At 42.3% G+C, this 27,893-nt stretch overlaps 1 protein-coding gene across 3 annotated transcripts in view; it reads left to right on the top strand.

The window, feature by feature from the left end:
- The window catches only part of LOC125454317 (methyl-CpG-binding domain protein 2-like), a 99,267-nt gene extending 71,682 nt beyond the window's left edge, over window positions 1-27,585 (top strand). The window contains exons 6-7 of one of the 3 annotated variants that reach the window (XM_048534941.2): window positions 3,072-3,200; window positions 26,096-27,585. In XM_048534941.2, the coding sequence (XP_048390898.1) occupies window positions 3,072-3,200; window positions 26,096-26,099 (133 nt within the window). In that variant the 3' untranslated portion in view covers window positions 26,100-27,585. Of the gene's footprint in view, window positions 1-3,071; window positions 3,201-10,447; window positions 10,642-26,095 lie in introns of those variants that run through there. The other 2 variants (XM_048534957.1, XM_048534948.2) reach the window with 2 other exon arrangements.
- The last annotated feature ends 308 nt before the right edge of the window (window positions 27,586-27,893 follow it).

Raw genomic sequence — 27,893 nt, forward strand, 5'->3', positions numbered from 1 at the left:
CTATCACAAAATTCAGTGCATTGTTTGGAACATGTGCAGCTCTTCCGACCTCTGAATTTGAGGAGTACAAGTAACACTAATAGAATCGTCACATCATACACTACGGAAGAGGCCCTTCAAGTCTTCATGACCTATCCACAGTAATCCCACTTTCCTGCATTGGAATGATATCTTTGAATTTCATGACATTTCAAATGCTCACCCATGTACTTGTTAAAGATTGAGAGGTTTCTTGACTCTACTGTCCTCACAAGCAGCGCATTCCAGATTCCTGCCACCTCCTTGGTGATAGTATTTTTCCTCCAATAATCTCTAAACCTGCTGCTATTCACTTCAAAAATATGCCACCTCACTATTGACCCTTCAATTAAGGAGTTCTTCAACTAACATAAACATTGTACTAAATTCATTACAGGTGTTTAACAAACAAAGAAACAAAGAAACCTACAGCACAGGAAAAGGCCCTTCGGCCCTCCAAGCCTGCGCCGATCAAGATCCTCTGTCTAACCTGTCATCTGTTTTCTAACGGTCTGTGTCCATTTGCTCCCTGCCCATCCATGTATCTGTCCAGATATGTCTTAAAAGACGCTAACGTGTCTGCGTCTACCACCTCTGCTGGCAACGCGTTCCAGGCGCGCACCACCCTCTGTGTAAAGAACTTTCCATGCATATCTCCCTTAAACTTTTCTCCTCTCACTTTGAACTCATGACCCCTAGTAATTGAATCCCCCACTCTTGGGGGGGGGGGGGAGAGAAAGCTTTTTCTATCCACCCTGTGTATACCCCTCATGATTTTGTAGACCTCAATCAGGTCTCCCCTCAATCTCCGTCTTTCTAATGAAAATAATCCTAATCTATTCAACCTCTCTTCATAGCTAGCACCCTCCATACCAGGCAACATCCTGGTGAACCTCCTCTGCACGCTCTCCAAAGCATCCATATCCTTTTGGTAATGTGGCGACCAGAACTGTACACAGTACTCCAAATGTGGCCGAACCAAAGTCTTTTACAACTGCAACATGACCTGCCAACTCGTGTACTCAATACCCCGTCCAATGAAGGAAAGCATGCCATATGCCTTCTTGACCACCCTATTGATCTGCGTTGTCACCTTCAGGGAACAACGGACCTGAACACCCAGATCTCTCTTCATCAATTTTCCCTAGAACTTTTCCATTTACTGTATAGTTTGCCCTTGAATTTGATTTTCAAAATGTATCACCTCTCATTTGCCCAGAATGAACTCCATCTGCCATTTATCTGCCCAACTCTCCAGTCTATCTATATTCTGCTGTAATTTCTGACAGTCCCCTTCACTATCAGCTACTCCACCAATCTTAGTGTCATCAGCAAACTTGCTGATCAGATCACCTACACCTTCCTCCAGATCATTTACCTATATCACAAACAACAGTGGTCTCAGCACAGATCCCTGTGGAACACCACTGGTTACAGGTCTCCAATTTGAGAAACTCCCTTCTACTACTACCCTCTGTCTCCTGTTGCCCAGCCAGTTTTTTTATCCATCTAGCTAGTACACCCTGGACCCCATGTGACTTCACTTTCTCCATCAGCCTGCCACGGGGAACCTTATCAAACGCCTTACTGAAGTCCATGTATATGATATCTACAGCCTTTCCCTCATCAATCAACTTTGTCACATCCTCAAACAATTCTATTAAGGTGGTAAGACATGACCTTCCCTGTACAAAACCATGTTGCCTATCACTGATAAGTCCATTTTCTTCCAAATGGGAATAGATCCTATCCCTCAGTATCTTCTCCAGTAGCTTCCCTACCGCTAACGTCAGGCTCACCGGTTGATAATTACCTGTATTATCCTTGCTGCCCTTTTTAAACAAGGGGACAACATTAGCAAGTTTCCAATCCTCCAGGACCTCATCCGTGTCTCAGGACACTGCAAAGATATCTGTTAGGGCCCCGGCTATTCCCCCTCTCGCTTCCCTCAACAACCTGTGATAGATCCCATCCGGACCTGGGGACTTGTCCACCTTAATGCCTTTTAGGATGCCTAACACTTCCTCCTTCCTTATGTCAGCTTGACCTAGAGTAAGCAAACATCTATCCCTAACCTCAACATCCGTCATGTCCCTCTCCTTGGTGAATACCGATGCAAAGTACTCGTTAAGAATGTCACCCATTTTCTCTGACTCAGGCCATAACTTCCCTTCTTTGTCCTTAAGTGGGCCAATCCTTTCTCTAGTTACCCTCTTGCTCTTTATATATGAATAAAAGGCTTTGGGATTTTCCTTAACCATGTTTGCCAGCAATATCTCATGTCCTCTCTTAGCCCTCTTAATCCCTCATTTCAGATTCGCTCAACGTTCCCAATATTCTTGCAAAGCTTCGTCTGTCTTCAGTTGCCTAGACCTCATGTATGCTTCCTTTTTTCTCTTGGCTAGTCTCACAATTTCACCTGTCATCCATGGTTCCCTAATCTTGCCTTTTCTATTCCTCATTTTCACAGGAACATGTCTCTCCTGCACGCTAATCAACCTCTCCTTAAAAGCCTCCCACATATCAAATGTGGATTTACCTTCAAACAGTTTCTCCCAATCTACATTCCTCAGATCCTGCCGAATCTTGGTATAATCAGCCTTCCCCCAGTTTAGTACTCTTCCTTTAGGACCACTCCTATCCTTGTCCATGAGTATTGTAAAACTTACGGAATTGCGGTCACTATTTCCAAAGTAGTCCCCTAGTGTAATATCAACCACCTGGCCGGGTTCATTCCCCAGCACCAGGTCCAGTATGGCCCCTTCCCGAGTTGGACTACATACATACTGCTCTAGAAAACCCTCCTGGACACACCTTACAAATTCTGCTCCGTCTTGACCCCTAACACTGAGTGAATCCCAGTCACACCACACTGTTTCTCCTACACCTTTCCATTATCTGTTTTCATATTTAATTGTTGATTATTTCATTTTATGTGCATTTTCTAAATCACATTGCAGAATCTTAAAAATAGATTTTTCGATTGCTAAGTCACTGTACAAATTAAAAACAGCCGTCTCCAAAGAAATGTAAAATTATATTTTATGCTTCAGGAAACAGGAGGAACGAGTACAGCAAGTACGGAAAAAACTGGAAGAAGCTCTAATGGCAGATGAATTAGCACGAGCGGAGGAAGTAACAGAAGAAAGACATGTGGACCGAGAGCAATATGATACACAGGGGTGAGACTTTCATTGTAGCATGGGTAATATCATTGAGTGGTGTAGGATGGGAGCACCTGACTAATTTTAGGATTATCTCCTGTCTGGACCCCAGAAAAGCAAGTGATTTGGATATCTTGGCGAAATCACTCGACCCAATGAATTAAATCCCTCTGGATTAAGCTGCAGGATTTGTTCAGTATCTTTTCTGAAGGAAACATTATCATTTCAATGGGGGAACAGGTACAAAGGACTGATTTTCATCAAAAATCAGCCAAGAGTCAATTATGGCAAGTTTTGTGGAGGTTTTTGCTTCACAGGCCTGAGAGTTTTCTCACGTTATCTTTCTAAACTCCTCTCAGTACCTAAGCTCTGTGCCCCCAACGGTCATGGCTCATCATATTCCCCGATGCTTTCAACAGGTAGATGTACTGCCCATTATTGGGGCATTTGCAGGTTCCTGGTGGCGATGCTGTCTTTAAAGTCCAGCTGTGCACCTGCTCAAGCTGTGGCACTCAGCAGTGGTCCTGGATGGTTGATTTTATTTGCACAAGACTGAGAGGACCTTGGAGGTCCTGCTTGATAATTGGGTAGTGTGCATGCAGTTGCTGCTCATGGACGCGTGTCCTAAGATGTTGGTGACTAAAAGATGTCTGTGGATGCAAGCTGGGGCTACCAAGATAGCACTCTAACCACCATGCTGGGAATTGTTGCTGTCAGGTTTCACTTCAGTGGGTAGGAGAGTGAAACTGCGTGTTAATGAGGTGAGATGATGCCATAATGAGGATACACATACCAGCAAGAAGTTCATCTCACCGTCCAACTCTTGGTTGGAAAATGGGACTCCTCCCTCTTCACGGCGCAAAGCTCCTCATTGCTAGTCTCGTGCATTTCCTCCAACTTTCCCACCAAGGGGTGGGAAGATTGTCCCCACGGTGTTTTCAGTGACTTTCTTTTACTTTGATGTTTCCAGGGACTTAAATGGGACATCCCTCTGAGAAACATTGTGTTAATTAAACATTTGTAAGCTATCTACATTTCATGTGGAATGTGAATCTTTTCCACCAATGTTATGAACTTGGCCAGACCCCCTCAAAATATTTTATGAAGGTCGCTGTGAAGTGGGTGTTCCAGGTATGATGCAGCTGGTCAAACCACTCTGCTTTAAGCAAAACAAAATTTATTTAAACATTACAGTGCAAACACGACCAAGAGAAAGTAGAATTTGGAGTAACTTAACTATTGGAAAACCTAGCTGTTCCAATGCAGTGACATCCCATAAGCACACCCCTTGGCAAGAAGGTAAATTCAAACACAGATCCTTACAGGCAGGAGGGGACAACATCTAGAAAGAGCTTTCAGAGAATGTTAGAGGAATGCTTTGCTGAAGTTTGCAGCACTTCTGCTACTGAAAATATCTTGTGACTGCTCCAGACAAAAAAAAATTGGGAGAAAACCTGAACTGGTTTCTCTTTCCATTGTTAAACAGTTACTCCCTGAGCTCTCTGGTACCTCTGCCTTTTACAACCTCTCTTCAAAATAAAACTAAGGATAAAGTAACCTTTTTAACGTGACAGCATCATCACACCATTTTTAAATGACTAAAAGAAAAGAATAACTTAAGTTCAGATTAATTAAAAGTGAAGGGCGAAAACAGAATTACTTTGAAAAGCTAGAAGATTTGTTTTTCCAGCCTAGTTATTTCACCATCAAAAGGTGGTGCCTTCAAAGGCATGCTTGAGCTTTTACCTTGAGAATAAATGTGTCATATCACTTCAAATAAATTTCCTGCTGAGGTGTTGTCAGCATTTAAATAAGACTCAACTATACAAAATAGAGGGAAAACAATTATGAAGGCTTTTTTCTGTGATGCTTAGATTTGTCAAAATACAGCAGCACTCTTCAAATTTGCAAGAGCTTGATGGTTAATCCTTGGCTATGCTGATGAGCTAGTTTAAGGGTCATTAACATTTTTTATGTTATATTTCAAAATACAATGGAATTTCTGATGTTCTCATTAATTTAGAAAGCAATGTCTATCTCCCGGATCATTTTCCACATTGAATTATTAGATCTGTGTATTTGGTGCTTAGGCCTATTTTTAGATTCAATGCCAATTATTAGATCACTTGCAAGCCAGGCTGAATATAGAAAACTTAGAAGGGACCTAAACAAATAAAGGAAGCTAAGAGAGACTGGCAGCTAACATAAACAGGAAATCCAAACTGTTTTGTACGCCTATAAAGGTAAAAAAGGTGGTGTAGGGGTAAGTATTTGGCATGGAGAGAAGATTGGTTGGTTAATATGAAGTGGAGAGTAGGCATAAATAGGTCTTATTTCAGATTAGCAAGGTTTAACAAGTGGTATGCTCAGGGGTGAGTGCTCAAACCTCAGACAATTTATATAAATGACTTGGATGAAGAAACAGAAGATACATTTATCAGTTTTACTGATGATAGGAAAGATAGGAAGGAAAGTAAGTTGTGAAGAGGGTATAAGGCTAAAAATGATGTGGATGGCCTAAGTGAGTCTGTAAGGATGATGCATCTGTGAAATTGTCTATATGACAGGAAGGATAAAAGAACTGCAAATTATGTAATGATAAGAGAATACAGAGCTCTGAGGTGCAGTGTGTTCTGGATGTCCTTGTGCATGAATCACAAAAGACTATTATTACACAGGAAAACAAATGGGATGTTGTCATTTATGATGAGGTTGCTGCAAATTCATGCAGGGAACTGTTTAGACCTGTCTGGAGAATTATGCATAGTACTGGTCACCCAGTAAGGAAGAATAGAGATGTGATGGAGTCAGTTTAGAAAAGGATTACCAGAGTAATACCTGGAATGAGAGAGGTATCTTATAAGGAAAGATTTCACAGACTAGGCTTTAATCTTCTTGGGTTTAGGAGAGAAAGAGATGAAAACCCTGAAGAGATTTGACAGGGTAAATGCAGAGAGGATGTTTTCTCTAATGGGAGAACTTAAAACCAGGGGTCACAGTTTAAAAATCAGGCATTGCCCATTTTAGAAAGGAGATTATGGGAAACTTTTTCTTTGTAAGTTATGAGTCTTTAGAATTTTTCCTGAAAAGGTAGTGGAAGTGGAGTCATTCATTAATTTTAAAGCAGAGATAGATAAATTTTTGTTAAGCGAAGGGTTGAAAGGTTGTGAGGGTTATTGCAAGAATGCTAATTTGAGATTGCAATCAGATCAGCTATGAATGGTGGAGCAGACTGAAGAGGCTTAATGGCCAATAAATGTTTGTGTCTAATCAAGGTGATCTCCAGGCTTGATGGTAATGATAATAGGCATCCTTCAACCAATGGCACAGCATTCTGTCAGTCCCATACCAAAATGTCAACCTTAATCAGGGGCTGGCAACTTCTTTTGTTATACCAATAAAGCCTGAAAAAAATTGTTGGATTTGCAAGACACAAACTGTGTTTTTGAATTAGTTGACTGGCATGTATTGTGCAATGTGTAATTTGCATTTTTAATAAGTTCAACATATGTACATAAGGAGCAATTTTTAAATAAGTCAAATCAAAATAGATTACTCTTGATGTTTTTCAGCTGTATAGTTGTCAATAAAGTCAAGCTTGGACATGAAATACATAGAATTAAAACAATTGTCACAATTACTGATTCTTATGACAGCCATAATGTGGAGGTGCCGGAGTTGGATTGGAGTGGACAAGGTCAGAATTCACACGATGCCAGCTTACAGTTCAACTGATTTATTTGAAATCATAAGCTTTCGGAGTGCTGCTGCTTTGTCAGCTGAAGTGATGCTTCATCTTGTCATTTATTTCACCTTGAAAGCTTGTGATTTCAAATAAACCTGTTGGACGATAACCTGCTTTCATGTGACTTCTGATCTGATTCTTATGACAAATAAAACCTTTCCAGTGGTACATTCAGAATAATTTATCATCTTGGCCATATTAGGCACAATTATGGATGCAACCTTTAAACCTGTTACTCGCATCGATGAGATAGTAGAAACTGCAGATGCTGGAGAGTCTGAGATAACAAGGTGTAGAGCTGGATGAACACAGCAGGCTGAGCAGGAAAGCTGACGTTTCAGGTCTAGACCCTTAATGGTCTAGGCCCGAAACATCAGCTTTCCTGCTCCTCTGATGCTGCTTGGCCTGCTGTGTTCACCCAGCTCTATAACTTGTTAACTCAAACCAATGATATTGTCTATAGTCACGATGCCCCTACAGTATTCAAATAGGTTCATTGCATTCCAAATGATGTTTTTGCTTACAGTTTCAAATGTTTATTTTAATGAAAAGTGCAACACAATGGTTTATCTATTTAACAATTAAAACATGGCCCTGAATATTTTTAGACTTTTTCCATCTTAATGTAAATCAACTGGAGATGATTAGGAATCACAACTAAGATATTAAAGAGCAGCTCATGGCTTTGAAGCCATCATATACCCACACCTTTGGACAGGCTATGAACCCAGAAGCATCTGACTCTGTGGTACGAAGGCTCCACGGAGCCAGAACACTCATTTGAAGGCTTTGGTTGATTCCTGCCATGTGAAAATGCTGTAATACGTTTAGTGTGTATTTGCTGATGAATGGATTTCGGACCTCTCTTACTCAGCCTGATGCCACAAAGTTACTGCTGTTGCTTTAATATGGCCATTTAGTTCCTACTCATGAAATATTTTCTTTCAATTTTCGGGTGATGTTATTATACTGCAAGTTAGAAAGATGGATCAATTTAAGAAATGTAAATAGTCTTATTTTGAAAGTGCTTGCAGTTTCTTAGAACTTAGAACACAGAGCAGTACAGCACAGTACAGGCCTTTCGGCCCGCAATGTTGTGCCGACCTATTATCCTACTAAGATCAATCTACCCTGCATACCCTACATTTTACTATCCTCCATGTGCCTGTCCAAGAATCGCTTAAAAGTCTGTAAACTATCTAGCTCCATTACCACTGCGGGCAGTGCATTCCAAACGCCCACCGCTCTCTGTGTGAAGAACCTACCTCTGACGTCTCCGCCATACCTTCATTCAGTCACCTGAAAATTATGCCCCATCGTAATAGTCATTTCCACCCGGGGGAAAAAATCTCTGGATATCCACTCTGAGCAAGCCTCTCATCATCTTGTACACCTCTTATCCTCCTTCACTCCAATGAAAAAGCCTTAGCTCCCTGAACCTTTCCTCATAAGCCTTGCCCTCCAGTCCAGGTAGCTTGTACATCTTTCCTATAATGAGGTGACCAGAACTGAACACAATATTCCAAGTGTGGCCTAACTGGAGTTTTATAGAGCTGCAGCGTAACCTCACAGCTCTTAAACTCAATTCCCCTGCCAATGAATGCCAACACACCATACATCTTCTTTACAATCCTATCAACTTGGGTAGCAACTTTGAGGGATCTATGGACATGGACACCAAGATCTCTCTGTTCCTCCACACTGCTGAGAATCCTGCCATTAACCCTGTATTCTGCATTCAAATTCGACCTTCCAAAATGAATCCCTTGAGGCTTTAAGTTTCCTTAATTACTTTAATTTTTTTCTCTCAATCTTCTTCCTCCTTCTTCATTCACTCCTCCTCACTGATAAACAATCACGTGACAACCAGAGGGGTTATGGAAATGCATAGATAGATTTGAAGAGCTTAGCATGTGATCAGACTAGCTGTGCCAGGATTGGCCGCCAGAGGATAACTGAGTATGGCAAGGATTGACAGTGTCTCCAGCTAAGATCAATAATGTGAGATAACACGGTGTAGAGCTGGATGAACGCAGCAGGCCAAGCAGCATCTTAAGAGCAGGATGCTGCTTGGCCTGCTGTGTTCATCCAGCTCTACACCTTGTTATCTTGGATTCTCCAGCATCTGCAGTTCCTATAATGTCTTATCCAAAATCAATAATGTGCGGTTTGGGAGATCGGAGGCAAAAACTATGACGTTTTTTCCTGTTGGTGCTACACTTCACATTGTCAAGAGTTTTTTTGGACCTGAAAACATGCAATTCAACTGTAAAGTCAGATACTTACTTACAAATCTCTATGATCCTTGCATTATAATATGTTGAAATAATAGCTGCAGCATTCATTTGAATTGTCTGTTATGCTGACAAAACTGTTCAAGTATTCAAATTTCTACTTTCCTTTTCTTGACATCAATCTTAAAACAACCCTAGCCATACCTATATGTCTAATTTTAAAAGATGCCATATCATCTGGTATAAATTTGCTTTCCTGATTTTCTATTTCACTTCCCTTTCTCATTGTTTCTATGTTTTACATTTTCTTTTCCCCTCTCCTATTGTTTGTCCCATAAAGAGTTCTCCTATTTTCTAACAGATGGCCTCATTCGAACTTCTAATATTCAATCTTTTCCTTGTCTGCTCTTTAATTTGTTTGTCCCATTACTCCACCCATGCCTGTATAATTTTCTTAGTTCAATACTTTTTAGTGATCTTTGTTTCATTTTTATTCTAGTCATTTTATCGTTTTAGTTATTCCCACCTGCCCCCTTTAATCATGTTTAGGATGATCTGAACTCAGTGTTTCTCCATCTTGGCAAACTGCTACTAAACACTTGCCTCATGTTGACTTATCACCTCAGTGCATCCCCAAAATGTGCCATGGCTAATTAACAACTTTTAAAGTTTTTATTTTGTGATACAGGCAGCCAACTTGTGCATATGATTTAAAAAAAAGGAATGAATTGCTGGTCAAGAGAGCCGAGACACTGGGAGCATTTCCTGTCCTTCACTAGTGTCTTAGGTTTTTTTAAAAGCTGCTAATTAGGCAGGTGAAATCTGTGCTAAATGTTTTATACAAAAGAATGACACTCAATGGAAGACTCCTTTGGTACTACAGTAAAGTGCCAACCCATACTGTAGCTAAAGATCTGGACAAAGGTTTGCACTTGGAACTTTCTGACTCAAATGCAAGCATGCAACAAAGTAGTGTCATTATCTTGCAGTGTGACATGAAAACCTATGGATTTTTAATCTTAAGGCACAGTAATTCTTCAGATAGTCATTGAGAGATGCCTTGTATGAATAACATATGGGAGACATCTGCAGATAAAATCAGTGGAACTTCTATTAAATTGTGGACTTATTGCAATCTACTATTTATTTTACTTCAGTTGCGACTGTTACTGCTGGTACCTGATGTCTTTCTGTTTTGTATTTTAATTTCTTTTCTTGTCTTCTGCCTAATTGTTTTACGTTTGTTGTTCCATTCAATTTTGTTCTTTCTATTCCTGGCACGTTAGGTATTATGTGTGGGTGTCTCACTCTGTTGCTTACTACATGCTATAGAAAGATGTGACTCTGCACTTTTCATTTTGGAAATTGTGCATAACGTTAACATTGCCAAAAGAAGAGGAGATTGAAACTTTTATCCTTGGATTCATCAGAACTAGGACACAAGAACTGTCTTGAAAAAAGAAGCACCATTTTCTACAATATGAGGGTACATGCTCATCTGTACTTTTGTTGTATATCTTTGACTCTGTCTCTGAACAACTTATCATGATGGGCAATTGCAAAACAACTCTGCTGAATCTTTCAAGTGAACACTAATCAGACTTTTCGTTAATAAAATGTGAGGCTGGATGAACACAGCAGGCCAAGCAGCATCTCAGGAGCACAAAAGCTGACGTTTCGGGGTCTAGGCCCGAAACGTCAGCTTTTGTGCTCCTGAGATGCTGCTTGGCCTGCTGTGTTCATCCAGCCTCGCATTTTATTATCTTGGAATTCTCCAGCATCTGCAGTTCCCATTATCTCTCAGACTTTTAGTTGTTTGATGCATTTAAAATCAGCACATCATTATTTCCACAAGGCTTCTTTTTAGAGCTGTATTTTATCCTTAGAAAGTTTATTCCAAGTGTGGACTACATAGAACATTGAACAGTACAGCGCAGTACAGGCCCTTTGGCCCACGGTGTTGTACTGACCTATTATCCTCTTTCAGATCAATCTACCCTGCATACCCGACATTTTACTACTTCCACGTGCCTATCTAAGAGTCACTTAAAAGTTTCTAAAGTATCTGACTCCACTACCGCTGTCGGCAGTGCATTCCACGCGCCCGCAACACTCTAGAACCTACCTCTGACATCTCCCCTATACCTTCCCTCAATCACGTTAAAATTATGCGCCCTTGTAATAGTTATTTTTGCCCTGGGAAAACATCTCTGACTATCCACTCTATCTAAGCCTCTCATCAAAACTGTAATTAGCAATTTGGTACAGTGAAAATGAAGGAAAGTGCAATGATGTTCTAGATAATAAATGCTCAATCTCCAGTTATACTCATGACTTTATGAATGTAAGCTTTACTCCCTGGCTGTGTTTATCACAAAGTACAGGACAGGATATAGCAAATCACTAATCATTTATTTGAAGGTAATCCTTCGAATTAACATAAGGTAATATATCCACATTGTTCAGTTATATCATCAGCAATTTGCTTAGAGTTACAATTAATACAAAATTCAAGGACTAGACCCAAAACGTCAGCCTTCCTGCTCCTTTGATGCTTCTTGGCCTGCTGTGTTCATCCAGCTCTACACGTTGTTATCTCAGATTCTACAGCATCGGCAGTTCCTACTATCTCAAAAATATGTGATTGTGTTTTATATTAAAAAAACTGCACTACTGATTGTCACATGATGTGATTTAAATTAACTGTTACAGTCGGATATAAATTGGTTATTTTGGACACAGCATTAAACAAAATTATAAAAATTGTTTAACCAATGTAATCCTTGACGTTATGTTTAAAATTGAAAGATATTGGGTTTATCAGCGTTTATGATAATTTTATTTCATTGGAAAATATGTAATCAGTAAACTATTTGTCCTGAATTACTGCATTCATTGTTCAAATATTCTATCACCAAGATGTTAGTTTCTCACTTAATGGCTGAACACCAAATATAAAAATGATCTCACTACTGGGGTACTAATAAGCCATCATCATTTCACTTTCTGCCAATATACAATTTACTGGTTAAAAGCTGCTGGATGTGGAAGGCAGAAAGTGCATTTATTCATTATGTTGATATGTGAAAATTACTACTCAGCAGAAGTTAATGACCATTTAAGTGGCACCATGGAATATCTGAAAAGCGATGAGCATTTTTGATTAGCGGAAAATGTAATGATTTTTCTAAATTGAAACAAAAAAAATCCTAATTCTCAATGGCTTATGTGCAAATGGGCTCGAAAATACATATTTGACTTGGTAAAGAAAAATTGAGATGTGGTCTTACAGAGATCGTAGGAACTGCTGATGCTGGAAAATCTGAGATAACAAGGTGCAGAGCTGGATGAACACAGCAGGCCAAGCAGCATCAGAGGGGCAGGAAAGCTGACGTTTCGGGTCTAAAATTTCTTAAGAAGATTTTCTGTGTTCGTCCAGGTCTACACCTTGTTATTTGAGATATGGTGTGTTTTGTTTCTGTCATCTTGCTCTTAATTCTTTTTTGCATAGATTTACAGACTTCTTTTAAGAAAGCTGCTTTGATGTGTAATAAGTCTCTGTATCCTGCTGTCAGTTCAGCTTGCGTTCTTGTTGCATGTTCACACAGTAAATTAATAAAAACCATGGGGATGTTAGAAGTCAGGAACAAAAACAAGTTGTTGGAAAAACTCAGCAAGTCTAGCAGCATATGTGGAGAGAAAGCAGTGTTAACATTGAGTCCAGTGACTCTCTTTCAGAACAGTTTGCAGCTAGAAAAAGAATGGTATATAGGCTGCTAATGGGGACCGTAAGTGGTTGACAATGGGTTGTTTGTGGTAACAGCCCATGCTGCTGCCGACGCTGCTCTACCAACGACACCCACCAATGATGCCCCGCTGCCTCCACAGCCAGCAACTCCACAGTGAACTCTAGCCCCAGCCCTGCTTGACCTTCACCATCCTCCCAGACCTCCCCCTCACTGAGGATGAACGGTCAGTCCTCAGTAAAGGGCTCACCTTTATCCCCCTCCACCCAAACATCAATGAATTACCACTCCCCCCCGGACATTGAACAGTTTTTTCTCGGCCTCCATGCTTATTTCTTTAATTGTGAGTCTAACCCTCCCTCTAATGATATCTTCTCCTGCCCCCAACATATCCCTTCCTCCTGGACAGCACCCCAAGGCCTCCTACCCTCCCTGGACCTTTTCATCTCCAACTGCCGTCGAGACATCAATCGCCTCAAACTCTCCACCCCTCTGACCCACTCCAACCTCTCCCTCACACAACATGCAGCCGTCTGATCCCTCCGCTCCAATCCCAAACTCACCCTAAAACCCGTGGACGAGGGAGGTGCAGTTGTAGTATGGCGCACTGACTTCTACATCTCTGAGGCCAGGCACTAGCTCTCTGACACCAGTTCCTACCACCCCCTTGATCATGACCCCATCCCTGACCAAAACATCATCTCCCAAACCATCCACAACCTTATCACCTCGGGTGACATCCTACCCACAGCCTCCAACTTCATCGTTCCCCAACCTCGCACTACCCGTTTCTATCTCCATCCCAAAATCCATAAACCCGACTGCCCTGGTCGACCTATTGTCTCTGCCTCCTCCTGCCCCACTTATCTCAATTCTGTTTTCTTCCCCCTGGTTCTGGAACTCCCCACCTACGTCTGTGACACCACCTATGCCCTCCACCTCTGAAACTTCCAACTCCCTGGCCCTCAACACCTCATCTTCACCATGGACGTCCAGTCCCTAAAAACTTACATTCCCCATGCAGATGGCCTAAAGGCCCTCCACTTCTTCCTGTCCTGCAGGCCCGACCAGTCCCCCTCCTCCGACACCCTTATCCACCTAACCGAACTTGCCCTTACCCTTAACAATTTCTCCTTCAACTCCTCCCATTCCTACATACAAAGTGGATGGCCATGGGTACCCGCACGGGCCCAAGCTATGCCTGCTTCTTTGCAGGTTACGTGGAACAATCCCTCTTCCACAGCTTCACTGACCCCATGCCCCACATCTTCCTCTGTTATATCGATGACTGTATCGGCAGTGCTGCCTCCTGCTCCCACGAGGAGCTCAAACAGTTCAGCTACTTTACTAGCACCTTCCACCCCAACCTTAAGTTCACCTGGACCATCTCCAATATCTCTCTCTCCTTCCTGGACCCTTCTGTCTGTATCTCTGGTAATCTGCACCTAAGATGAGTCATTCCAATTCCAGATGTCCTGTTTTTTTTTCCAAGGACTGCAATTTCCTGTCCACAGTTCGGTCCACACTCCCTACTAGCCCCACCACCCCCGGCACTTTTCCCTGCAAAGCAGGAGTTGCTACACCTGCCCCTACACCTCTCACCTCCACCCCAGGCCCCAAGAAGACCTTCCACCTTAAACAGATGTTCACCTGCTAATGTGGTATATTATATCCACTGTTCCTGATGTGGCCTCCTCTACGTCGGGGAAACTAAGTGGAGGCTTGGAGGCCACTTTGTGGAATTTGGTTTGTGACAAATGACAACATCTCCCAGTTGCGAACCACTTCAACTCCCCCTCTCACTCCTTGGATGACATGTCCATCCTGGGTCTCCTGCAGTGCCACAATGATGCCACCTGAAGGCTGGAGAAACAGCACCTCATATTCGACTTGGGAACCCTGCAGCCCAGTGGTCTCAATGTGGACTTTACAAGCTTCAAAGTCTCCCCATCCCTGACCTCATTCCAAGACCAGCCCCTCTTGTCCCTGCCTCTTGACCTGTTTGTCTTCCCTCCCACCTACCCAGCCCTCCCCCCTCATTGACCAAACCCCATCCCAACTCCCTACCTGCACTCACCTTAGCCTCATCCCTACCTCCTCGACCTGTCCATCTTCTTTCCACCTATCTGCTCCTCTCTTCACCTTCTATCATCAGCTCCCCCTCTCTCTCTTTATTTCAGAGCTCCCTTCCCCTCCCCCATTTTTTGAAGAAGGGTCCAGACCCAAAACGTCAGTTTTCCGGCTCCTGGCCTGCTGTATTCATCCAGCTCCGCACCTTGTTACCTCGGGCTCCAGCATCTGCAGTTCCTACTATCTCTATATATGATGACAAGGCCTGGTGTGTGGGGATTGGGGTAAGCATATGGAAGAAGGTACTCGGGTGCAAAAATTGTTGAACTCAATTTTGGTCTACCTGCAATAGGAAAGATGTGAAACTTGAAAGGTTTTAGAAAAGATTTATAAGGATGTTGTTGGAATTGGAGGGTTTGAGCTACAAGGAGAGTCTGAACAGGCTGGGGCATTTTTGCCTGGAGTGTCAGAGGCTGAGGCATTTATGAAACCAAAAGGAACATGGATTGGGTGAATAGCCAAGGTCATCTTCCAGAGTAGGGGAATCTAAAACTCAAGGGAATAGTTCTAAGGTGAGAAGGGAAATACTTAAGGGGGACCTGAGCGACAACTTTTTCACACAGAGGGTGGAGTATGTATGGAACGAGCTAGCAGAGGTGGTATGGGTATTTGAATAGGAAGGGTTTAGAGGGATAGGACCTAAATTTTGGCAAGTGGAACTAGATCAGTTTAGGATTTCTGGTCAGCATGGACTCAATGGACCAAAGGGTCTGTTTTTGTACTGTATAACTGAGTCTAGAAGGCTGCAGGGTTCCTAAGTGGAAAATGAGGTATTTTCCTTCCAGCTTGCACTGAATTTCACTGGAGCACTCCATCAAACCTGAGACCGATGTTGGCCATTGAACATGGCCGTGTGCTGAACTGGCAGACAACCAGAGGTCACAGCACGCAGGTGTCCTACAAAGTGGTTATCCGGCCTGTACTTCCTCTTCCCAGTATAAAGGAGACTACATTGTGAGCAGTAAATGCAATAGACTAACTTGAGTGAAGTGTAGGTAAAGCACTGCTTCACCTGGAAAGTGTCTGGGGCCTTGGATACTGAGGAGGGAGAAAGTAAACAGGCAGGTTGTTATACCTTCTGTGATCTCAGAGGAAAGTACAGTGGAGGTGTGGACAGATGTTCTGAGAGGAGGAGAAAAGAACCAAGGTGCCCTGGAGGAAATGGTCCCTGTGGAAGGCCGACAGGTGAGGGGAGGGGAATAGGTGACTGCTGGAACCGTTGGAAATGGTGGCTAATGATCCCCTGGCTGTTGATACTGGTAGAATGGTAGGTGAGGGTGATGAGACCCTATCACTGTTATGGGAGGAAAGAGAAGGGCTGAGGGCTGAACTGTGGGAGACAGGTCAGATACGGCTGAGGACCCTGTCAGCCGTGTGCTGGGGAGCCTTCAGTTGTGGAAGAAGGTGGACATTTTGGAGTATCCGTAATCAAAGTTGGCATCATTGGAACAGATTTGATGAAGACAGAGGAATTGGGAGAATGGAACAGTGTCTTTACAGTTTGCAGGGTGTGGGGATGTATCATCAAGGTAACTTTGAGAGTCAGTGGGATTGTAGTAGATATTGTTGGCAAGCCTAACCCCAGAAATAGAAACAGATGTTGAAGAAGGGAAGGGAGGAGTCAGACGGAATAGGTGAGGGGTGAAATTAATGGTGAAATTAATAAACTTTTTCATTCTGGACAACAAAGAGAAGTAGCCCCAATGTCATCAATATGAAAAAGTTGTGAGTGGGCGCCTGAGTAGGACTGGAACAAGCTATGTGCCATGTAGCCCACAAAGAGACAGGCATGACTGGGGCCAATGCTAATAACCATGGCCACCACTTTGACCTGAAGAAAGTGAGAGGATTTAAAGGAGAAGTTGCTCAAAGTGAGGATGAGCTTGGCCAGACTGAGGAGGGCAGTGGAGGAGGTTGCAGATGGCCTAGGTCCTTTTTTTTCCCCTGGAAGAAGCGGAGTCCTGAGACCATCCTGATGGCGAATTGACGTATAAAAAGATTTGCTTGTCCATGCTAAAGAGGTGGTGGCTAAAGTCCACAAATTGGAAATTCTGAAACAGACATAAAGCGTCAGAGGAATTGCGGATGTAAGTGGGAAGGGACTGGACAAGGAGAGAAAAAACCCAGAGTTGAGATAGGAAGAGATGAGTTTGTGGGGCAGGGGCAGGGGCTGGCAGAAATGGTAGGTCTGCCCGGGCAGTCCTGTTTGCGAATTTTGGGAAGGAGGCAAAAGCAGGCTGTGTGGGGTTGGGGTCTATGAGCCTCAAGGCCGTAGGGGGGAGAACACCAGATGAAATGAGTTAAGTGACCATTATAACCTGGTGTTCCATGGTAGGTTCGTTGTCCAGGGGAGATGGGTGGAGGTATCTGAGAGCTAGCACTCAGCCTCTTCAATGTAGAGGTCAGTGCGCCTGACAACAACTTGTCATCTAGCTTGTTTATAAAGTCAGGGTTGGATATGAAAGCACAAAGTGCAGTCACTTCTGAAGGAGATAGGTCGGAATAGGTAGGGAAGGCAGAGACATTAAGGTGACCAATGTCATGTCGACAGTTATCAGTGAACAGGCCAAGTACAGACAATCGCCCAGAGGGTAGGGGTCCAGGTAGGGGGAGAGTGTTGTGGGTGGGACAAGGGATTTGAGATGGGGAGAGGACTTAATTTAACAGCAGCCCCCGGTAGTATAAAGGTCAGGTACTTCATATTGTCTCTCCTGGTATGTATGCCATGTTTGTCTAAAGCTTCTACCTTTTGAACAGTAATGTATAACAACAGAAAGCATTTAATCCTTCAAACTTCTATTATGTAGCTAAAAAAATTGCCCCTTTTATAGTTCCTTTTTGATATGAATTTTTATGTTTTAACCAACCTTCCCCAAAATCTAAAATCAAAATATCGCTCCGATGCAACAGATAAAAGCCACGTTGTTCGGACATTATAGAGGTTGCTTTGCTCACCATCCAGTTGGCCAGGGTCTTTCCAACACAGACACTTGCAGATCTCACCCTGAAGATAGAGCTTCCAAAAATCAAGAGGAGCACTGTTTATGAGTATGCATAAGACTTTTGAAATAGAAGCAGAGATAGACCATTCAATAGATCATAGCTGATTCGTTTGTAATTCGAATTCAACATTCCCATCTATCTGATAACATCTGATCCCCTTGTCTAGCCAGAATTTACTTATCTCTTCCTTAAAATGTGTGATGACCCTGCCTCCACCACTTCCTGAGTCAGAGAGTTCCAAAGTGTCTCAACCCCTGGAGAGAAAAAAAAGTCTTTTTGCTGTCTTTAAAGAGTAGCCCCTAATTTTACGTTTTAGAAGCAAAAACAGAAGTTGCTGGAAAAACTGAGCTGGTCTGGCAGTATCTGTGGAGAAAAAAACGTCAGAGTTATCGTTTCGGGTCTGGTGACCCTCAGAAGACCTGCTGAGCTTTTCTAGCAGCTTCTGTTTTTGTTCCTAATGTACAGCATCTGAAATTCTTTCGCTTTTTATTTAGTATCCCCGTAGTTTTAGACTGACTCATGAGGAGCTATTCTTGCCACATCTACCTTGTCAAGATCTTTCAGAATCTGATACGTTTCAAATCAATTATTCCCTCATTCTTTTAAATTCCAGTTAAACGAAGCCTTGAATATCCAGCTTATTGTTGTAGGACAACGTTCTTAGTCCTATTATCAACCTTCTTCTGAACCGCCTCTAATGTGGACTCAGGGTGGTCGGACCATCAGTAGAGGCAAGATCATGACAAAAGGCACAACAAAGGGACTTGAGGCTGTTGGCTAGTTCGTGCTGGTGTTGGTCTCTCTCTGTCAGGGTGATCCAGGCCCATGGCTAAGCACTTAAGGGCTGTAATGTTGAACTCTTGACTTATTTCTTTATTTTCTATTTTGTATCTAGGTAACTTTGTACCTAAGATAGCGATGGGAATGGCAACATTGTAAACTTTTCACTGCACTCCTGTATGCCTGTGCTTCAGTACACGTGACAGTAAAACCTAATTCAATAATGCTTCCTTAATCCTTTTTTTTAAAAGGGGACCAAAACTGCGCAAAGCACTCTATGTAGTCTCACCAATGCTCTGTATAACTGAAGTCTAACATTTTATTTTTGTTTGGTTCTTCTCGCACTAAGGGAGAGCATTCATTCAACATCTTGATTTTTGAGAGTTTTTTGAAAGTTCCACATGAAAATCAACACAGATATTAGAGCAGTTACTCAGTGACTTCAATTTTCTGCATGTTCCTGAAGGACCTATGTTGGGCACCAACATCTCAGCCTATGCTGCATTGATACTAGGCCCATATCCACAGGCTGTGACACCTGACGTGTGACAGCCTCTAAGAGCTCTTGTGGAGCCTCTCTGATCCACTTAAAGAACAATTATGCATTTTTAGTGCAGCACCAACAAGCATTACTGTAAATTAATAGTAAGATTATGTTATGGCAAGAGCTCCAGGATGCACATGCAGGGTGTGGACACATATACGCACACATGCATGCACACACATGCCACTGATGGACTGGACCAGGCTGCACCCCTGGGATTTGTGCTGTTTGCTGTCATAGCATTCACTCACTTTGACTTTACCTGGATGCTCATAACATCCTTGACTTTCTATGCATTGCACCTGCAGCAAGAGATGCTGGGTGCATTTTCCTTCTGTTTTGCCTTGCCGTTTAATTAGACACGAAGGAAAGAAAGCTTGTCATTGCTGTCAGCAAGTCTCATTCAAGTCAAAGGGGAATAGGCTTCAGTCAGGTGGTCCCGGCACTGAGTCAGGGGCAGCTTCTGATAGTCAGTGAGCTGTGTGGAGCAGTCGTAGTCAGGATGCTGTCCACGGAATGTGGGTGGAGCCAAATGACAGTCAGGCCACTGCCCTTATTGACTCATTATGCCCAGTTTGGTCTATTTTCCTTATAGAGTGAGCGAGAGACAGATATTTTAGGAGATGAAAGTAGGAAGAAAGTTGCTGGCAGAATGGAGACACTCATTGACTATCTCCCTACGTTGCTGGATATTCCTCTAGATAGCTGAAATTGCTTTAACACAGGAAGCCACCTTGGACCAGGTTGGCCTGGTCCAGTATCGCAGTCCCCACTGCTGGCTGTCTGCGCTACCCTGTCCAAAGAACAAAGAAAATTACAGCACAGGAACAGGCCCTTCGACCCTCCAAGCCTGCAGGAATCCAGATCCCCTATGTAAACCTGTCACCTATTTTCCAAGTGATAATGGGAACTGCAGATGCTGGAGAATCCAAGATAATAAAATGTGAGGCTGGATGAACACAGGCCCAGCAGCATCCCAGGAGCACAAGTGGGATGCTGCTGGGCCTGCTGTGTTCATCCAACCTCACATTTTATTACCTATTTTCCAAGGATCTGTATCCCTCTGCTCCCTGCCCATTTATGTATCTGTCTAGATACATCTTAAATGATGCTATCATGCCCGCCTCTACCACCACCTCAGGCACCGCGTTCCAGGCACCCACCATGCTTTGCGTTTTAAAAAAAACATTCCACACATATCTCCCTTAAACATTTCCCCTCTCACCTTGAAATCATGACTCCTAGTAATTGAGCCCCCCACTCTGGGAGGGAAAAAGCTTCTTGCTCTCCATCCTGTCAATACCTCTCATGATTTTGTAGACGTCAATCAGGTTCCCCCCTCAACCTCCATCTTTCTAATGTAAATAATCCTAATCTTCTCAACCTCTCTTCATAGCTAGCGCCCTCCATACCAAGCAACATCCCGGTGAACCTTCTCTGCACCCTCTCCAAAGCATCCACATCCTTTTGGTGATGTAATGACCAGAACTGTACGCAGTATTCCAAATGTGGTCAAACCAAAGTCCTATACAACTGTAACATGATCTGCCAACTCTCCTACTCAATACCCCATCTAATGAATGAAAGCATGCCGTATGCCTTCTTGACCACTCTATCAACCTGTGTTGCCACCTTCAGGGTACAATGGACCTGAACACCCAGATCTCTCAGTGCATCAATTTTCCCCAGAGCTTTTCCATTTACTGTATAGTTTGTTCTTGTGTTGGATCTTCCAAAATGCATCACCTCGCATTTACCTGGATTGAACTCCATCTGCCATTTCTCTGCCCAACTCTCCAATCTATCTATATTCTGCTGCATTCTCCGACAATCCCCTTCACTGTCTGCTACTCCACCAGTCTTAGTGTCATTGCAAACTTGCAAATCAGACCATCTATACATTCCTCCAGATCATTTATGTATATCACAAACAGTTATATATATCAGCTGTCGTATCTAGTTGGAATTTCAGGGCCCTGCCCACAAAACAGATTGCCGATTTTCCCCTATAAGAGCTGTGATGAAGGGTCTAGGCCTGAAACGTCAGCTTTTGTGCTCCTGAGATGCTGCTGGGCCCGCTGTGTTCATCCAGCCTCACATTTCATTATCTTGGATTCTCCCGCATCTGCAGTTTCCATTATCACTGATACAATTATTGCCGATTTTCGCCTGTCTGCCATGCCCAGGGGTAATAGCAGGAATTGTGCAGGTCAGTTCAGCATAACAGGCTTTTAAAGATAGCATAGATACGAAAGATGCTGATGAATTCCAGCATATTTAGTGAGTGGCAAGTAATTATGGGAATGGAGTGTAGTAAAGTGGGGCTAGAACTGGATAGGTTGTCAATGAAGCAAATTTAAGATGCACGCCAAATCTTATAGCAGAAATTCTTCCAAAGAACTTGACTCAACCTAGACTTAGCCAAAAGCCTGTAAAGTTCATCCTGGTGAAACGAAAAGATTGGGGCAAATGAATGCAATTTTCTCTGTTACAAGTCCTAATGGAAAATCTGCTATGGTTAACCTTCAAAGAATGAGCCTTGGGAACCTGACATTTGAAGCCAGCATGAAATCTTGATGAAAAGCATGTTCTTTCTTAGACCATTCTGTTAAAGAAAGCTTGCTTCTGACTATTTAAAAACAAAGTACAACATAATCCCTGCAAAATTTACCTTTGAGCATATAAATCAACAAGTTTACTCTTTGTGAAGGTAAATCTACTTCCACAACCTCAAGAATTCTCTAATGTGCCTTTCCCAGATTTGTGATCAAATAATAAGCCAGCTCCATTCTATTTTCTGAGCAGTCTCACAGCTTTGTATTTTCAGGATTCTTTTTGCCAATGTGACAGGTTGATAAAATGTTCCCTGGTTAAATTACACAGGAGCACACAAGTTAGGAGCAGGAGTGTACCATGCGAGATAATAAAGTGTGAAGCTGGATGAACACAGCAGGCCAAGCAGCATCTCAGGAGCACATGTGAGCTTGAGTCAACTCTGTCATTCACCCAGCTCATGGCTGTTCTGATTGAACCTCAAATCTGCATTAATGCCCATCCCAAATACATTTTACCTCCTTCATTAACGAGAATCTAATCTACTTCTGCCTTGAACATATACAGCAATTCTGTTTCCACCACCTTATCAAGAAGAGAATCCTAAGATTCACAATCCTCTGACACTTAGCTTCTCTTTAAAGTGGGTGAACAGTGAACTCCTAGTTCTAGATTCTTTCATTGGAGGAAATGTCTTCTCTATATGTACCCTGTAAAGACCCCTCAAAATCTTATGTTTCAATGAAATTACTGTGTACTCTTCTAAATGTGAGCACGTTTTGTTTTATTCATTCATGGGCAAGGTCATTGCTGGTTCGGCAAGCGTTTATTGTTCATCCCTAACTGTTAAGAGTCAACCACATTGCTGTGTGTCTGGAGTCATATATGGGCTAGACCAGCTAAGGATGACAGTTTCCTTCCCTAAAGGATAATAGTGAGCCAGATGGGTTTATTCATGATAGTCAACAATGGATTCATGGTCACCATTGCACTCTTAATTCTACATAATTTTTGAACTCAAATTTTACCAATTACAACTCATAATGGAAAATCTGCTGTGGTTAACCTTCAAAGAACGAGCATCCGGGACCTGACATTTAAAGCCAGTGTGAAATCTTGTTGAAAAGCATGTTCTTTCTTTAACAGGGTGGGTCTACGAACCTTACTTCTAACTATTTAAAAACCAAACACAAAAAATCCCTGCAGAATATACCATTCGAACTCAGGTCTCCAGAGCATTTCATAGGTCTCTGGATTCACACTGCACTGATAGTTAAAGGGCGGCACGGTGGCTCAGTGGTTAGCACTGCAGCCTCACAGTGCCAGGGACCTGGGCTCGATTCCAGCCTTGGGTAACTGTCTGTGTGGAGTTTGCACATTCTCCCCGTGTCTGCGTGGGTTTCCTCCGGGTGCTCCTGTTTCCTCCCACAGTCCAAAGATGTGCGGGCTAGGTAGATTGGCCATGCTCAATTGCCTGTAGTGTTCAGGGGTGTGTGGGTTATAGGGGGATGGGTCTGGGTGGGATGCTTCAAGGGGCGGTGTGGACTTGTTGGGCTGAAGGGCCTGTTTCTGATAGCACCACTAGGCCATTGCTTCCCCCTAAGCCTAGCTATGCAACCTTTCCTGATAGACAACCCTCTTATTCCAGGCATAGATCTGGCAAATGTCTGAACAGCATTTCACATTACATTCTTCCTTAAATAAGGTGACCAAGACTGTACACAGTACTCCAGATGTGTTTTCACCAGTTTCCTATTTAACTTGAGCATGGCCTCCCTATCTTTGTATTGGATTCCCTTTACACTATACGATAATGTTCTGTTAGCTTTCATAATCACTTGCAGAGGCATCTTCCTAGCTGAAACTTTTCACCTCTTCTCTTTATCTTTTATACAGACTAATGATGTAAACTCATGGTAAGCTACCAAGTATCGCCCAACTCCCTTCCATTATTATAGCATCCCTACAGTGAGGAAACTGGCCCTTTTGCCCAACAAGTCCACACCAACCCTCAGAGCACCCACCCAAAGCCATCCCCCTATAACACACCGAATGTACAAATCCCTGAACACTGGGCAATTTAGCATGGCCAAGCCATGCACATCTTTAGACTGTGGGAGGAAACCGGAGCACCCAGAGCAAACTCACACAGACACGGGGAGAATGTGCAAACTCCACACAGACAGTCACCCGAGGCTGGAATTGAACCTGGGTCCCTTGCACTGTGAGACAGCAGTGCTAGCCACCGTGCCGCCCCTTCCTCTCCATTCCTAAATAACGCAAACATTTCTTATCTTTGAATTGATAGGTAGAAGTGTTGAATCTGGAGAATATTGGGAAACTGTATTAATGTGTCTGCAATCACCTCACATTTGATTCTGGTGTAATCTCTTGATGCTGACTTCTAAACACAATTGCTATAGATAGGTACAAAGCCAGCCTCGGAATAACAGAGACTACAGAGCTTGGTTACATTCTTTTTTTGTTTAATATATGACTCTTGACAAATGTAAAAGCATCATTGAGGTACACAACAGCCAGAACAATTCCAGTTAATAGTGGATTTTTGGGAGCTATTACAGACAAGAGATATACCATATCCATCTGTTTTTTACATTCATGGGATAATAATGTTACTAGCAGTTTCCCATTCCTGACGCCCGCAATAAAGTGTATTGGTTCTTCAGTTTGTTTTAATTTGTAATACAAAGATTGATTGATTTAGTCCGGTGTTTGAAAAGGCAGCCTTCAGATAAAATTTTCCTCCTTCCTCTGACTTCAGAGTATTAGTCACACGGGGAGTTTGCAACTTAGAATTTTCTTGGGAAAACCTGCAAGGAAATGAAACAAAGTCTGTCAGCGGATGCTGCAATCTAGTGGTAATAGTGGATTTTGCCTGTGGATTATGAAGGTGTACACTAATATCTTTCCAATGGAATTGTTTACAATGAAATTAATTCTCCATTGCTGAATTTGTTTTACTGCTTTGCATTTGTCAACAGTACTAGCTGTAGTAAGTTGGAAAGAAATGGAGTCGTCTGTTGATTCAGTTTCTGAACAGAATAACTAAGTTATTCAACTGATGTGATAATAAGATCCTAGTTAATATGCTGTTTGACCAGATGATTTGATGTCTTCCTAATTTGCGTCTTAAATAGGTAGCTTCTTATCTGAAACTGTGTCCCCGAATTTTGTTCCCTCTCATGACATAAAATTTTGTCAGTACCTACCCTTTCATCCCTCAGAATCTTGTATTTTTCAAAAAGATCAGCTGCCAGTTTTCTAAACTAAAATGTTTATAGCCTGCTCAGCTGGACCTGATAAGACAATTCCTTTATCCCAATTCTCTGAAATGCACCCAGTGCAATTGTGTCCCTCCAAAAGCAACAAAATTGTACATAGTGGATGTGTGTGGCCTCACCAATATGCTGTACAGTTGTAGCAAGGTGTCCCCTATTTCATCTCCCTTACAATTAAGAGCTGTTTATTTTCCTAATTATTTGTTGTACCTGCATACGCAATGTTTGTAATTCAGTTACAGAAACACCCAAATGCTTCCGTACTGCTGTGTGTATGCCTATTTTTTTGAAAGAGCTATCCAGTTATTCCCACTTCGCTGCTCTTTTCAGTAATTTCTTCCTCTTCAAATGTTTATCTGGTTAGTTTGCAAAAATTACACCTGCACCTGTTACCACTATGCTTGCAGGCAGTGCATTCCAGATTATAAACTGCTACATTAAACAAAATCCTTTCAACTCACCCCAGGTTCTTGCACAGATCATTTTAAATCTCCATTCTCTAGATATGGAACCTTCTCCTAGTGGGATATTTCTCCTTATTTACCTAAGGTGCCTTGTGATTTTGTTAGCCTCTGTTAAACCTTCAGTTAATCCTTTCTGCTGTAAGGATACAGTCCCTAGTACGTCCAGGTGACTGAAGTCTATTTTATAAACGGTTTAGTAACTATCTTCCCCTCTGTCTAAGACATTAATGTCCTCCTTAAGCTGTGAAGCCCAGAATTTGATAGTAATTTGCAATTCACACTTGGGGGAAAAGCAAAAGAGGCTTGGAGGCAGTGGAAAGAAAATTGTTGGCTTTATTAAAAAAAAATTACTTCACTGTTTTGTATTGTAACTAATTGCTAAAAATAATTGCTGATTTAATTTCTACCTTTGCAGGTAATTGTATTCAGTTTTGCACTTGATAATCTCAGACGCATGAAATTGAAGACTACATCCAAAGACGTTGCAGCAAAAGAAATCAGTTCAGCTTGATCAAAGACTTCGATGTCAGTGCTGAAAAAGGATCAGTGCATTACAAGATCTTTGTTCAGATTTTTAAATTGGGGCGGGAAGGTTCAGAGGAGCAGCAAGACCAACGTAACCACTTAATTGTTGATTTCACTGTAATGTGTTGTGCACAAACTCAGCCTGTACCATAATCTGCCATCATGTTGGAGAGGGTAAAATATTCTCTTTTATTGTAAAGGGCTGTGATCAGTCAGTGCTTTTATAGAGTTGTAAAATTTTTCCAGAAAATTTCAGGGTTGTATAACAACTCAGTGGCTCAATAGCACCCTCAGGCGACTGTTGGTGTGGAGTTTGCACATTCTTCCTGTGTCCGCGTGCATTTCCTCCAACAGTCCAAAGATGTGCAGGTTAGGTGGATTGGCCATACTGAATTGCCCATAATGCCCAGGGATGTATGGGCTAGTTGGATTAGCCATTGGGAGGTGCAGGGTTGTAAGGATAGGATGGGATGCTTGTTGGAGCGTCAGTGTGGACTTGTTGGGCCAAATGGCCTGTTTCCACACTGTAGGGATTCTATGATTCTAAACCTTGGAATCTTCCTTGTAATATATTGCTCACCTTTGGAATGAAGTAAAAGTAGTGCTTCTTCAGTTCATAAACACAACCTGTTTCTAAGTTGCATTCACTTTCTGTTCCCCTGCTCCCCTCCTTCATACCCTAGTCTTCCTCCTCATCCTTCCTGTCCTCCTCCCTCACTTTGTTCACCTGCTGTCTTCCTCCCTTAGCTCTTACGCTTCCTCTCTCCACTCATTCTATTTCTTTCTTCTTCTTTTGCTTTAATCTCCCTCCTTCCCTTCCGTGCCCCTCCCTACCCCTCCCTACCTCTCTTTACCTTCAACTTAACACATTCCTCCTCCCCACCACCCTCCCAATGAGATTAGTTGGGTCGGCAAGGAGAAGATCAGAATACAATATTGTTCTAAATGTACTGGTGAGAAGCAAAACTTGCAGCAACTATTCAGCTGGCCATAGCATGGGTCAGAAATACAATACACTTCATTAAAGGCAGCAAGGGAATCCAGAGTGAAGTTACAATGTTATAAGGCTGAGTTTAGTTCAACAACACTTTAAAAGCACCAGATTTTGTTTAGGTATTGAAATATATGTTAAATATATTTTTAAAAATCTTTTTCTTCAGTTATTAATATCTTTATAAAAACAATCACATTCTGTGGCATTGTGCAATGCAATATTCTCGACTGGACTTAGAAAGAAATTTTTGTGCGATACATAAATGATTGCCTGTTTATCATGTGGCCTGGGATTCAGTAATCTACAGCTTTATTACTGTGTAAAGCGAAAAGGATATATATTTAAATAGATTTTTATAATTATTTACTGAAAGCACTTGTACAATCTATTACCACAGATTAAAGAAATTTAGTTTACGCATAAGAATTTATTTGCACAGTTTGTTTCTTTCAGAGAACTACAAAGAATGGTGGATAGGGAATCGAGGGTTATGGGGAAAGGGCAAGACAGTGAACATGAGTGTTGAATCAGCCAGGAACTTATTGAATGGCAAGCAGAGCCTGATGGACCAAATGGCCTAATCCTGCTCCTATTTCTTATGGTAAAATGTAACTACTGTATTTCTCTATCATTAATTCTTTAGGGCACTCCCAAGGGGCAGAATTGCTCAGTTATAACTTTTAACCATATTTTC

The sequence above is a fragment of the Stegostoma tigrinum genome, chromosome 1 (genome assembly GCF_030684315.1).
Source record: "Stegostoma tigrinum isolate sSteTig4 chromosome 1, sSteTig4.hap1, whole genome shotgun sequence".
Taxonomy (NCBI): Eukaryota; Metazoa; Chordata; class Chondrichthyes; order Orectolobiformes; family Stegostomatidae; genus Stegostoma; species Stegostoma tigrinum.